This window comes from Falco naumanni, chromosome 13 (assembly GCF_017639655.2).
Source record: "Falco naumanni isolate bFalNau1 chromosome 13, bFalNau1.pat, whole genome shotgun sequence".
Classification (NCBI taxonomy): Eukaryota; Metazoa; Chordata; class Aves; order Falconiformes; family Falconidae; genus Falco; species Falco naumanni.
In genome coordinates this window covers 27,926,075-27,939,085 of record NC_054066.1, presented here as the reverse complement: position 1 = coordinate 27,939,085, position 13,011 = coordinate 27,926,075, and the positions used below count along the sequence as shown (strand labels likewise).

Here is a 13,011-nt window from a genome sequence, read left to right as displayed (position 1 = left end):
TCATCTCTGCTGTTGCCTCTGCTCGCATGGGGTACACCCAGGCACGGGGCACTTCCAGAGGTGCTGTGCCTTTTGGGTGGTTCTGTTCCTTTCCATTGGATGTGGTGGGGTTTTTGGTGTTTTTTGTGGTGGTTGTTTTTTTTTTTCCCCTCTTTAGGGATTATTGCTGGATGTTTCGATAGCCTTTCTTATTTAAAAAATTGGTTAATATTCTGTTGCATACCTTACCGCTGTCGGTGCTCTCTCACTGCTGCTGTTCTGCAGATAGCCAAACAAGGAGGCAAAGCAGAGCTGTTCAGGTGAGCTGCATTTCTGAATAATGTGAAAATCTCTCTTCCTAATACATTCACACTGTGTTCTGTTGAATGGGGCAGATGTACCTTGGCGTGAATGGGAAGCCGGACAGCCCTAGAGTTAAGTACACACAGTGTGCTGTTTCATGCAGACCTCTTCAAAAGGAAGTGGTTAAAGCACAGAAATGCTCTGTAAATATTTAAACTTCAGTGAGTGCATATGAATCATGAAATAATCTCTTTCAAACATTCAGTAACGGAGTAGCTGCCCGCGTGACACTGCAGTGCTTCAGATCTTGTGTTCTCAGAGCATGCAAATGTTTTCCCGTATTTGAGGTTTTTTCATAAATACTGGTTACTAAGAACAACAAAAGCATTTGTGCCATAGAGATGGTGCTTATGAACAAGCTGCTTATCCTCCAGGACCTTGGAAGTTTTCTGGCAGCAATGGTAGGGAGCTCCTCTTCATCCTGACCCTCCCAAGGAGCCTGTGTTTGAGGTGGCCCCAGAGCAAGGCAGCAGGAGCGGTTTTGTTTGTTCTTAGCCACGAGGAACGGTGCTGAGACCAGCTTGCGTGGCCTTCTAAACAGTTGTCAGAAGTGGTGGATTTCAGTTGTTACCTACCTCAGTTGAATTTGAATCAACAGATTGGAAATTCAGGCTGCTGTGTCTCAGTGCCAAGCCTCCGTCTGCTGAATGTTAGAGGAAGCAATAGAAGCAGCCTTGGCTGACTGGGTGGCGGAATCTGGATCCCCTGGTTGAGTTTGCCCGTGTTACTGTGGTTACACCAACCGTGCTTCGGTTGTGAAGAAAGCGAATGCACTTCTGCCTAGAGTTCCCATGGAGGTGATCTAGAACATCTGCAGGAAAGGTTTTGGCTTTTTTTTTATTTAAATAAGGAGAAAATGTTGGTAAAATAAATCAAAGTCGTTCTGTCTGTTTAGTCTGGGCTCTGGCTTGTGTCAGCATATGTAAAATTGGATAGCTGAAGCAGTTACCATGTCCTGGCCATCTGGTCTGCCCTTCCCCTTTGGAGAGAAGCTGTTACTGTTGTTGCAGAGATGTCTTGGAAAACATTTTTATTTTTTTTTTTTTTTTTTAATTTGGGGGCTTTTTTTGCCAGCTTCCTTAATGTCGAGTATTATGCAGAGGTTATTAGCAAATGGGACCCAGTTTCTTGGCTTTTCTGAAGTTTGCTTTCTGCTGCTGTGTCTCTGCACTTCTTGGGTGTGCAGCGTGGCTGGTTTTCTGCCTTTTTGGTGTTTTGATTCTGATGCTTGTGTGGTTGTGGCCACGCAGCGTCCCAGCTAGATCATTTGTTGTCAGCCTCTAAGACAATTCCTCTTACTCTTGTAGTGTTTTCTAGTTCCCGTATGGCTGGCAGCCCCTGTTACCTTACCTTGCATCCTCTCTGAATAACCCCTGCTCCCAGCTGGCTTGAACAAAGGCGTGTGCTCAGCTGTTGTGGGCACTGGTGGCTCTACAGTTGCCTGTAGCTCAAACATGGGGTTGAAAGTCATTAGCGCTTTCTGGGAACAACAATTCAAACTATATTTTTGTTACGGTACCTGCCAAGGTTTTTCTCGTGTTCTTGCACGTGAAGTTTTGCACAGGTAGTCGGAGCTTGTTCCTATCCCGTGGTGCCCACAGCGTTTAAGCAAAATGTGACAGGGTTTGACACTGTGGGAGGGGAGAGGCTGAAGCTCCCGATTCCCCTGAGCACTGGGTGAGCTGTTCCACTGAGCTGCCTGTGCAGAGGGAACAGAAGGTTTCGGGGCCGGACTGTAACTGCATGCGAACAGTGTGTTCACGTTTCTGATTGCCTTGGGTTAGGCAAACGCTCGCTTCTTGGCCAGTGAGCTCCCTGAAACCTTTGGCTCCCGCTGCTACGATCTGCAGGGCAGCTAAGCTGCGTGTGAAGATTCTCTGGAGAATAATTCTGTTACCTTTCTGAAATGTGTAAGCTAAAAGCTTCTCTTCATCATGCATTTAATGTGAACAGAAGGAGTTGCTACCCTTTAGTGAAGGTGCTGGTGTGGTGGACCCTGCCAAGGAAATAGTAGATAGGTGGTAATCGTCCTTGAGGGTAGCTTTTTGAAATATGCTAACAGCATTTTAAAAATTCGTTACCTAACTAATGGCAGGAGATGATTGCTTTCTTCTGCTCTGGTGCCTTCCTCAGTTATTCACTACAATTTTTCTATGCAGCCCTCTTTACTACTAGAAGCAGTAGTTGTAAAAATTGTAAAAAAAAAAAAAAAAGTTGTAAAAAACCCTAAACGCCAGAAGCTTTTTGGAAAGGGTGCTTTTTGGCTTTATTTGGGCATGGGTGGCTCAGGAAAGGAGGACAACTTGCCTCTCAGTCTTTCATAAAAATACCACCCAAATTTGTCCTCACTACAGTTTGCCCTCACTCTGGGGGAATCTTATTTAAACTTCTTGCTGTTGTTGTGTGGGTGAGTTTTATGGCTCTTCTCCAAGTCTCCTTCTCAGCAAAGTGGAACAAATCTGGAGCGCTGTGAGATGGCAGCAGGGATGTGCTTCCTCAGCAAGGGGTGAGTCTTGCTGGAGCATCTATCCCCTCTGCATTCACGTCACTCCTGGCAAGAGGACCTGCCTTGAGCAGTCCCAGCTCCAAAGCAAGCCTGGCTCTGGTAGTCCGACCAGAAAGAAAGTAGAGAAGGGGATTGATGCAGCTGTTGAGGCTCACCAGTGGCCTCCAGATCTTGTAAAGCAAACTCCAGCGCTGTAGGAGTTGGCAGTCAGCGACGTGGTACACGCGAATGAAGAGGTAAATGCTGCGGGTAATGTGAAACGGCAGCAAGCAGACGGAGAAAAGTGCACAGACTAGGAAAATGGTTCGGATCGACTTGGCTCGGGCGGCACTGCTGGTGGGGCTGGCATCTCCGGAGAGCCGGGTGAGGCTTCGGATCATCAGGCAATAGCAGGCTAAAATGATGAGGAAAGGAAAGAGGAAACCAGATGTGGTGAGAGCCATGCCATAGGGGAGATAGCTGCTGAGGTTCTCGGGGCTTGTCATATCGTAGCAGACGGTGTGGTTACTGATAACCCCGGTGCGAGCGTAGATTGAGGTGGGCAGGAGCTGCAGGAACACCAGCGCCCAGGACGTGGCTGTGCCGGCGGCAGCCAGGTGCCGGGTCCGGTGGGGTGTGGAGCGGATGGGATAGCAAACACCCAGGAAGCGGTGGACGCTGATGCAGGTCAGCAGCAGGATGCTGCCGTACAGGCTGGCGTAAAACAAGAAACGTACCAGTTTGCAGAGCAGCTCTCCGAAAGGCCACGTGTCCTGCAGGATGTAGTTGACAATGAGCAAGGGCAAAGAGAAGAGGTAGAGCAGGTCCGCCACGGCCAGGTTCACCAGGTAGATGGTGGTGCAGGTCCAGCCCTTGGCACGGCAGCAGCTGAGCCACAGCATGGCTCCGTTGAGGAGCAGCCCCAGCACGAGGACGGAGCTGTAAGTGAGGGGTAACAAGATGTATTTATCGCTTTCTACCAGAGGGCACAGAGCCTTCCCAGAGGTGCTGTTCTCAGTTTCCTTCAGCCCCTCCATCCCTGGGCGCAGCTTGGGGCACTGTGCGCTGTTGTTCTGTTGCTTTAAAGCTCTCCCTGCCAGAAATAGAAACAGCGACACCCGACAGTCGTTTGTCACTCCTGGCCCTTGCCTCTTGCCACCTCAAAGAAATCTGGACAATCCTAATTAAAGCACACACAGCCCTCTGGAGAGATGAAACTGCAATGGAAATGGCGCGTCACTGTTACCACTTGAATTCAGCCAAAGCAGCGGCCGCTGCAGACGCTTGGTGGTGTGTATGCCCCTGGGCAGCGGCACTGTGTCGCGGGGGCAGTTAAATGAAGCTTATTGCAGTTGCAGGCTTTCAGATTCCTCTGAGCTTTGGTTACTTCAGGGGGGCAGCTGAGGGAAGGGCTCGAGCGAGCACACTTTTTGTGAGAGGCAGTGCCTGGGACTGCTGCTGGTTTGGCATCACAGGCAGGTTGGGAAGAGGTGAATTTACAGCTTGCCCGTAGCAGCAACAGGGAAACAAGCTTGACGGATAGCAGCAAGTGGAGCGGGGGCAGAGCTGGCCTGGGCAGGGGTTTGCTCAAAATGTGTGTTTGTTGCAGTCAGAATAGGACGTCATTTCCCTCTTCCCAAAGGAGTGGGGAAGAGATGCTTTCCTGCTTTCTGGTGTCCTTTAGTCCCGTTCAGAAAACACTAATGCAGTTTGTATAGACTAAATTTTCTTTTGAAGTTTGTACCCAGTATACCTCCTGAATTTCCCAGTAAAGCGAGGGAGCCAGGAGAGGTTCACTAGCAGGCATCCCATTCTAAAGAAGGCAAGGATCAAAACAATCCGAGAAACGACTGAATGTCTTTTTGTTTCTAATTTAGGGGAAAGCCAGGTAAATTCTGTGTGTGGCCACCTGAGCCAGAACTGCTGAAGAGTTTTCTCCTGGCAGAACCATGATGTCCATGTTCTGGTGAGCATCTCTGATTTTATCTACCTGCCATGCTTGTTTTACACTCTATGTTGGGCCCTATTTGGGTTTATCTTCTGTTGCATTTCAGCAACACGACCCCCTCGGAGCATCTTGGTCTGAGCTGCGGGCTCCTGTGTCCTTTACTGCAAACCCCCTCCAGGCACCCACGGCCCCTGAGTGTGGAAAAGGGGTTTAGCCCTCACTAGGTAATGACGTAAATAACTTAAATATCTCACAATCAGTTAGTTACTGCTTGGCTTTTAAAGTACTGTACCAATTTCTTCATAATCTGCAATAAGGATACACTTCCGTGGTGTTAACTGGGAGCAGTGCCCAGGGTTACTGGGGGCTGCTCACCCTCCGAAGGCAGGGGACGTGAGTCGGGGCTGGTGGGTGAGATCAGGAGGGTGAGGTGAGGTTGTCCCCGCAAACGCTCCCGTTTTCTGGGTTAGCTGTCACTAGAGGTCAGCACTGCAACGCTGATACACAAGAAATGTTTTCTGTGTTAGGGCAAAAAGCCTCATTTCAAGGCTGCAAGTGCTGTCACTCATTTCTGTCACTTACTTACATGACTTTGGAGCTGGTTTCCAAAGGCAGAGGTTAATGCTGGCAGACTTCAGCAGGAAGAGGTCGCTTTTGTTTCCTCTCATGCAAATAAAACAGGGTAAGGTAATGAAATGACCAAACTTGCCTTTTTTTAAAGCTGAATGGTTGAGGTTGGAAGGAGATCAATCACCTAGTGCTGCTCGAGAAGCGGTAAATGTTTTGGACGCTGAAATCCTGGCCCGTCTGTGTTCGCTGCCGGCTGCCTGAGGTGCCGTGGCTTGCTGCTCAGGCTCTCCTAGAGTTGCCTTCGGTCTAGTTTTTGGTAAAAGCACCTATTGCCCACAACTCCGTTGGATAGTCTGGTGGAGATACTGGCTAACTCCCGTCCAGCCCCGGGCAGGACCAACTGAAGCTGCTGCTACCCCACGTAAGGCCGTTGTGCCATCCCTTCGCTGGGCACGCAGCAAACCGTGGCCCCTGATTCCCACGGGGTGGGTGGCACGGCAGCCCCCTCCCCAGGCTGGAGCTGTCAACTGGTAGCGTTGGCATCCTCAGCAAAAATACTTTTGACCCCAATTGGATGTGTTTTGTGAAGCATGAAGTTGCAGAAAATGATGTGGGTTTAAGTTCGGGCTGGAGTGATCCCTGCTGTGATCCGTTATATAGGCAAAGTTATTTAAAACAACTCTTAAAAGAAATTCCAACCCTCTGGGCTGGATGCAAAAGGAAGGAGTGGTCAACAAAGTCCTCACATTTTACAGCCTAACAGCTAACTCGTGACCTCCGCAGAGAAACGTTGTGTCTGCTCAGTGGTTTCTTATATAGCTCTGTTTGTGTTCAGGCATAAGGCGTGCTGCTGACCCCTTTTGTGATCACACTTTGGGGGTCCCACCACAAAACCCTCTTGTTTTCTGTAATGTCACTTCTATCAAGAGCTCATTCTGCTGGTACAGTCTTGGTGGGTTGCAGCAGGATAGAGAAGTTTCTGCTGCATGAAGTCTTGGTCTATCCATGTCCTTGAAACCCTCAGTTCTCTTAAATTTGAACTTGTTTCCAGATTCCTGGTCTTCTCCATTTCCTTGGGAGTGATTTGGTCCACGTCGTTTGGGCTGCTGGCGGGGGAATAGTTCGTGTTGGAGACAGGCGTGTTGTTCGGTGTTACTGAGCGGTTTTGGGGTGCGGTGCGTGTGTGGGGCAGCTTTGCCCGATCTGGCTGGAGAGGTTTCAGTTGGGTTCTGTAGCTGGACCTGACCTTTGGAGGAAAACCTGCGTGTCCACCTTAGGGTATCCATGGATTTAGGGCTGGAATCTCTTTGTTCTGCAAGCAAAAGGTGGGACATACCAGCAAGCAGAAGGAAGGAAGTAGTTTCCCTTCTGTTTCCTCTGAACAAGAAAATTCTACTGTTTCTGGTGTTTTTTTATAGCATCTGTGGATCTGTAAACATCAGGCTGTTCCTCAGATTATTAAAATCTATGTTACTGTGGTATCTTAATTAATTGACTTGTTTACATGTTTACAAAGCTCTGTCTGTGAATATAAAACAGCTGTTAATGTCAGTAATTCTGAAATAGTGGAGCTGGCATCCTTGTCAGCTGAAATGATGATGGAGCGTAACTGGCCCCTTCAAATTAAGGGAAGTGAAGGAGCGGCCTTACAGCAGCTGGGTGGAATGGCTCACTTGTGGCTGCTGCAAACGGGTGGAGAGATCTCAGACGTCTCTTAAATACGCACGGGAAATCGGTTAACCTACTTAATGCTAAAGAGTTACGGACTTTTAAAAAAATTCTACTGTATTCACAGAGCTAGTGAATGTCTGCATTATTTTTAGATACGCATGTTCCAGGGTTTATTTTATAGCGGTGGGCACAGATCAGCTGAGGTCTGTTGGCGAAGGTGCGGTCTGTCGGGGAGTTGTCTCTTGGAATGCCTTGGTGGTGTTCCCCGTTGGCCTCTTCCCTGCTGGGTGGTTTTGCATGGCTGTTGGGCGTTCTCGTACAGTCAGTATTTCTGGGTAAATCCACCTATTAACCTGAGCTTAAAACCATCTTGTGGCTTTGCCATTGCTTTAATGTGAGCAGGGGTGACCCTCATTTACTGCCCTGCATTTCAGACTTACCTCCAATAGGAGGTTAAGAGTGAGACTTCACTTGCTACGCTTAGGCTATCTGAAACCATAATGCTTATCAGAGGAGCTCCCCGAGGCAGGTTTTCCTAGTCTTTGTGTATGAAATTCACTTAAAATAGTTTTTAGTGAGCCTAGAGGTGATATCCCAGTGTATGAAATCTGTCAGAAATGATTGATACACATATGAGAAGCTGAGTGAAAACTGAAGGAAAGAGATGGCATTGCCAGGCTTCATTTAAATACAAGAGCTATGCATTTAGATTGATTTAGTTTTATGCCAATAGATTCTGACATAAATATAGTGATATATTATGTATTGACTATAATGTCAACATTATTTTAAAGCTGACTCGAGGAAAAATATCGGGTTTTTAGTCCTGGAATACAGTGCTTTGTTCTGCTGAGAGGGAAAGCCTATGATCAAATAATCTCTTTCTTAAGACCTTTTGTAATAGCTCTTAAAACGAGTGGGTAACAGTAGAGGTGACCTGTCTCAGGGCACTCTGAAATTGTTCTGGGACCTGCCTGGCAGTAGCGGACTGAATAGGAGCATGTTCTGTGGTGCTGTGGCTGTGCTTGGGGCAGCCCAGCGCTGCGGCTCCTGCCTCTGCCCTCTGACTTACACATCCTGAACTTGCATATGCACCGCGCAGGGCCGGCGGCTGGCTTAACGGAAAGCTTTGCTTCTATTGAATATATTGTTTCTTAGCTTGCACTTAGTCTGCTTCAATTATGGCAAAGTGTACCAGCTTAGCTTAAGTCTACCTTCGCAATTTTTATGAGCTTTCATCCCTTTTTATCCTTTGCATCTTTCTAGTAACTTATTCTGAGTGTGTAAAGTGTGGAAGTGGCTGTGGCTCGTTGCTCGGTGTTGTAGCTAAGGGGCAAGGTGCTGCCTGCAGCTTTGCTCGGAGCCCGCTGTCGGTGTGGCGGTGCTGAGTATCCCGACACGGGTAGCCTCCAGGTGCAGGCGTGCTGAGCACCTGCAGCTCCGGCGGTGGTCAGTCGAAGCGCCAGCTGGTTATCACATCTGCAGATCGCTGCTAGGTGGCTTCATCCCAGCACACACAACTCATGTCTTCGTTGGGTTTGGGCTGGCTTCAGCCTGCTGGCAGTCCCAGTGGCTCCCTGGCGGCGTGGGAAGCCCTCGCAGCAGGGCCGGGCACCGCGGGCTGCCTGGGGCTGCTGGGGAGCCGTGCTTCCACCTGCCGATGGCTCTGCCTCAGCCGCTGAACGGCGCGTTAGTGATCGCACATACGCGTTACAGCACATACCGTAATGGCATTTTGGAAGTGACCATACTGCCATACCTATACATTTTGGTACATCAGGTACCGTGACATTTCTATTCATGTATGAATTGCTTTAAAAGTGTCAGGTGGAGAGTGCTATAAATGGATGTAAGTTTGTCCCTTTGCATGAAATTCCTTTTTTCTTTCTCATTTTCTCCTGCATTATTTTACTTTCGCTTTGTGCTGCTGCTGATATAAAGGGTTTATTCATGAGGTTAACCTAATTACTGTCTTCAGAAACAAAGCCTGTTTCTACAGTGAATATCCTTTTGATATCCATCATCTGAATATTGCCTAATAAAGTTAGCAAATGGCCTCCAAATGAACCAAAGTGATTCAGTATCTCATCTAGCAAAGAATGTATTATAGTTTTACCGATACTGACAGAAATGTTTAAAATTCTCAAAGCATTGCTTTGCTGGTGGATTAATATGCATTTTTCTGTCTTGAGATGAAAAACACCGTCTGGATTTAATGCAACACTTACAAAATTGCTGATGTGAGTCTCTGTTAAAGCTATTTTATATACATACTGGAGGGTTTACTGGAGACAACTGGAAAGTTCACTTTGAGTAGCTCCAATACTTGTAATCAGTAACTAAAATATATTCATGGAGTGGCAAGACTAAAAGGCACACATTTAAGTGCCTTCATATATTTTCCTTGCCTGGAACAAAGGTGATACATTTTTCATGTAAGCAAAGCTCCTTGGAGTTGAGTATGCTCCGGGGAGGTAATTAAGAAAGGTCAATATGCACCGATGGATGGAGCTGTGACCTGAGCACCCGCGCTGGCCGGGCCGTGGGGCATGCGGCCGGCGGCGTGGTCCCTGGGCTGGCATCGCCGCCGCCGTCCTCGTGTAAGATCCCAGCGCTGGGCTGGCGTGGGGAATGGTTTACGTTTGGTCACACTTCTCTGGCTTTTGGGTCAATGTTGGTTTAAAAACCTCTCTTAGAAGCCTGGTACTTGTCTCAAGACAAATATTCCTTGCTCTACCCTTCCGTTTGTGTTTCGGGAGAAACAGAAGTGGTAAGTGAAGACAAAAAAGACCATTTTCCCCCATGAAGGTCATCAGACTATTAAGTGAATTCTTGGACAAAAAAATTTGGATTTATCTTGCCTTCGCTGAAGCAGAAACCCAGCTAATCCTGTTAAAAAGAGCGTAACCAGCAGACTTCAGTGTTCTCCCTGCTGCCTACCTGCCTGATTCTGCCAGGTATTCGTGAGGAAGATGGAGGCAGTCTTTGTGTTCTTAATCTTCCGTCTTTACTTGGGCTGGAACTTTTATAAATATTTTAACTTAATTATCATATATCTTTAGCGGAAAATATCAGTTTAGAGGAGAACATATCAGAAAGCATACTGATGAACTGCCTCGTTCTACTGAGTACAAAAAGCCAGCGTGAAGCGACGCTGGTGTCCAATGTGTCCAAAGGAAAATCATTATTTCAGTTACTTCTTAAATAGCTCCCTGGATTGCAAAGACTATCTGAATTAATGGTAGTTTGGCATCATTATATATTAACGGGCTCCATCTGATTTATTTTTCCTGGCAGTTATCCACTTGCACGATGTATTATGCCTGACTGTTCCATTTCCCCTGCTATTGAGTGCTAGATGGTGGATTAGAACCTTCAGCCAACGAGAGAGGCTGCGTGGGAACGTAATGGGATCTCGCATCATTTTTAATGGTGAGTTATGGACTGTCACGCAGGATATCTGGACACACTTAACTTTCTGGTGACAACTGTTACCAGATGTAAAGGTACGTGTTGTCACTGAGCTGCAAGAGAGGCAGGCTCCTGCTCGCCAGAGCTGTTACACTGCACAGAGTTGCCTTTGTAGATGTAGATATTTCTGTAATTACAAACTTTTTCCTGGCTCCAGCAGTGCTTAAATAAAAAATTGATCCCATGGAATTATATTGCTGAATATTAAAGTCGGTATTTATTTGCAAGAGTCACTTTGGGGTGCCTAATTTGTCCGCGAGAGCAAGGTTTTCTGCTCGGGCTGCAAAATGGTGCAATAAAAATCAGTGATTGATGTTTATTATCAGATTAAATGGTTTAGCTGTGGGGATCAAAGTTATAAATTACAGCCCTCCCCAAGCTGTGATTGGCCACCAGAGATCTTTCTGAGTGCCAGCGTTTTTTAATGAGGTCGTATATTTTCGAGCCTCTAACAGTATCAACTTTTGTAGTTTATTGAAACTGTGTTTAAAATAACAGCTTACTGGGCGTCAGAAATATTGGATATGTTTAGTATGTGCTTGGTGAAATGTCCCAGAGGGAAAAAAAGCATGAGTTAAACGTGGAGGTTTTGATGCCCAAGCAAAGTCTGAGGACTTAAGGAGCGCGAGGGATGCCATCCTCTGGCTCTACACCGGTGTAATTTTTTTGCTGCTTCTGGTTTTTGGTCGTTTTGCAGCCAATGCAGATGCTCTTGGGCTCTCCCTTGGGCTGCCTCCCCAGCACGCTGCAAGGGGGAGCCATCACCTGCTTGGTCATGGAAAGCAAATGTTTTCATTCCCGAGTGTTGTGGAAGAGACTACGGTGTTTAGTGTAGTATCAGTCAGATCAAAGTTTCATGGTCAGCTTCTTCCCTGCTGGGAGACTGGCTCTGGTGACACCAGCATTTCCCCCCACTGCTCATCAAAGCGGAGGAAATGGAGATGTCCCCAAATGGGAGAAAAATGAAAACACCGTAATGCTATTTGTGTATAGCTGACAGGGCATGCCCTGAATATCAAAACCTTAATATCCAAACAATAGACATTTGATGAAAGGAATACTGAAATAATTTTGTTAGATTGCTCTTAAGCTCTGTATCTGAAAGCTGGCAGTCGAAGAACAGCTAAAATTTAGTCTGCCATTAGAGAAGACTAAATCATATTTTGTTACTTGTTATGGGAGGCTTATAATTGGGGTAAAATCTTAACCGTGAAAGCATTAATCTCCAGTACAGTATTGTAGCATCAAAAGCATGACATTATCTTCCTGTCCCCAGGACTTCCTTTGTTAAAAAATCATTTGTTTTACTCAAAGGAGGTCCTTTTTCCTTCTGTATTAAAAAAGTTGGTCTTTTTTGCCTTGTGGCTGCATTTACTCTCAGGAGATTCTGATTAAGCAGCTCGGTTCAAAAGAGTTTGCACTGTACAGTCATTTTTGGGGGGAAGAAATCATTAGGCGTGCCGTGGGTATTGCAGCCGCTCAGCTGGGGGGAGTTTCAAAGCCGGCTCTCTGCTTCCATTTCTCCTGCATCAGCACATCGACGCTCATCCCTGGGTGTCGGGATAAACGAGGGGCTTTTTCAAAGGTGAGAAAATATTATTTAAAGTGATGTACAAGTATCAACAGATTGATTTTGCAGCCAGCCGTGCAGGTGTTATTTCCTTCATTTTAGTGGTGTGCGAAGGACTTGCCCAAAGCCCACCTGGGGCGCGGGGGAGCCCCGCTTCTGCGCCCTGCTGGCGTGCGGCAGGGCGAGCTGAGCGAGCTGGTGCTTGCTGTAGTTGTGACTGGTTCATACATGGAGCGATCTGGTCTGTTCTTGAGTCAAATTGTGGTTGTTTGGTTTGGGGGGGTGGGTTTGGGGTGGTTTTTTGTTGTTTTCTTTTTTTTTATTATTACTTTTAAAAGCTAAAATAAGCAAAGGCAACCTGCGAGCGCTGCGGTGGAAGCAAAGCCCGGTGGGTAGCAGAATCTGCACGGCCGAGGGGCTGCTGGCCCTCCCTTGCTGCGAGTAGCAGCCCTTGCTGCTGTAATTGCACCTTTACCTTGCAAGCCCTGGTGGAAAATAATTAAATTTCATAAAAGCCTCTCTCATTTTGAGCCCCTGAGGGTATCAATTAAATGTAATAATGGTAACTGCGGCTTTTAAGCAAATATATAGGGTTTTTTGAAAGAAATGAGGTGAAGTCTTTTGCACAGCGTGGAGCTGAAGACTCTATTTCCAGGTTCCCCTGGCTGTAAGTACCACTCGGAGGTCTCAGAGGGAGCCGTTTCCACCCAAGGAACAGAGGCAGGAGGATGTTCAGGGGTTTCTTTGGTGGCCAAAGGCAGGTCCCAGCAGTGCCCACGGTTTTGTGGTTTAACTGGGGTATTAACCGTTCAGCCACCTGAGCCGGCTATTGCCATTCGCCATCTGGCACGTTTAGGAACAAGTCACCAGTAGATTTTTTTCCAGTGTCTCGCTGCAAATGAGTGCACCTCCTGCCCCACGCTCAGCTGAGATGAAAGGGTTTCTGTACCTCGG

At 47.2% G+C, this 13,011-nt stretch overlaps 2 protein-coding genes across 4 annotated transcripts in view; one reads left to right on the top strand and one right to left on the bottom strand.

Moving 5' to 3' along the window:
* Positions 1-13,011, top strand: part of MFSD1 (major facilitator superfamily domain containing 1) — a 49,156-nt gene that overhangs the window by 17,960 nt on the left and 18,185 nt on the right. For 2 of the 3 annotated variants that reach the window (XR_005830777.1, XR_005830776.1), the window contains exons 18-20: positions 4,705-4,793; positions 4,882-4,999; positions 10,314-10,448. The gene's annotated coding sequence lies outside the window, so the exon portion shown is untranslated. The remainder of the gene's footprint in view (positions 1-4,704; positions 4,794-4,881; positions 5,000-10,313; positions 10,449-13,011) is intronic. The other variant, XR_005830778.1, reaches the window with a different exon arrangement.
* Positions 15-4,112, bottom strand: LOC121097101 (P2Y purinoceptor 3-like). Its single transcript, XM_040613856.1, has one exon. The coding sequence runs from the start codon at positions 3,862-3,864 to the stop codon at positions 2,839-2,841; it is 1,026 nt and encodes a 341-aa protein (XP_040469790.1). The 5' UTR covers positions 3,865-4,112; the 3' UTR covers positions 15-2,838.

What these genes read in the sequence shown, in the direction of transcription:
- LOC121097101 (XM_040613856.1), bottom strand. Translation starts at nt 3,864, where the DNA reads ATGGAGGGGCTGAAGGAAACTGAGAACAGCACCTCTGGGAAGGCTCTG.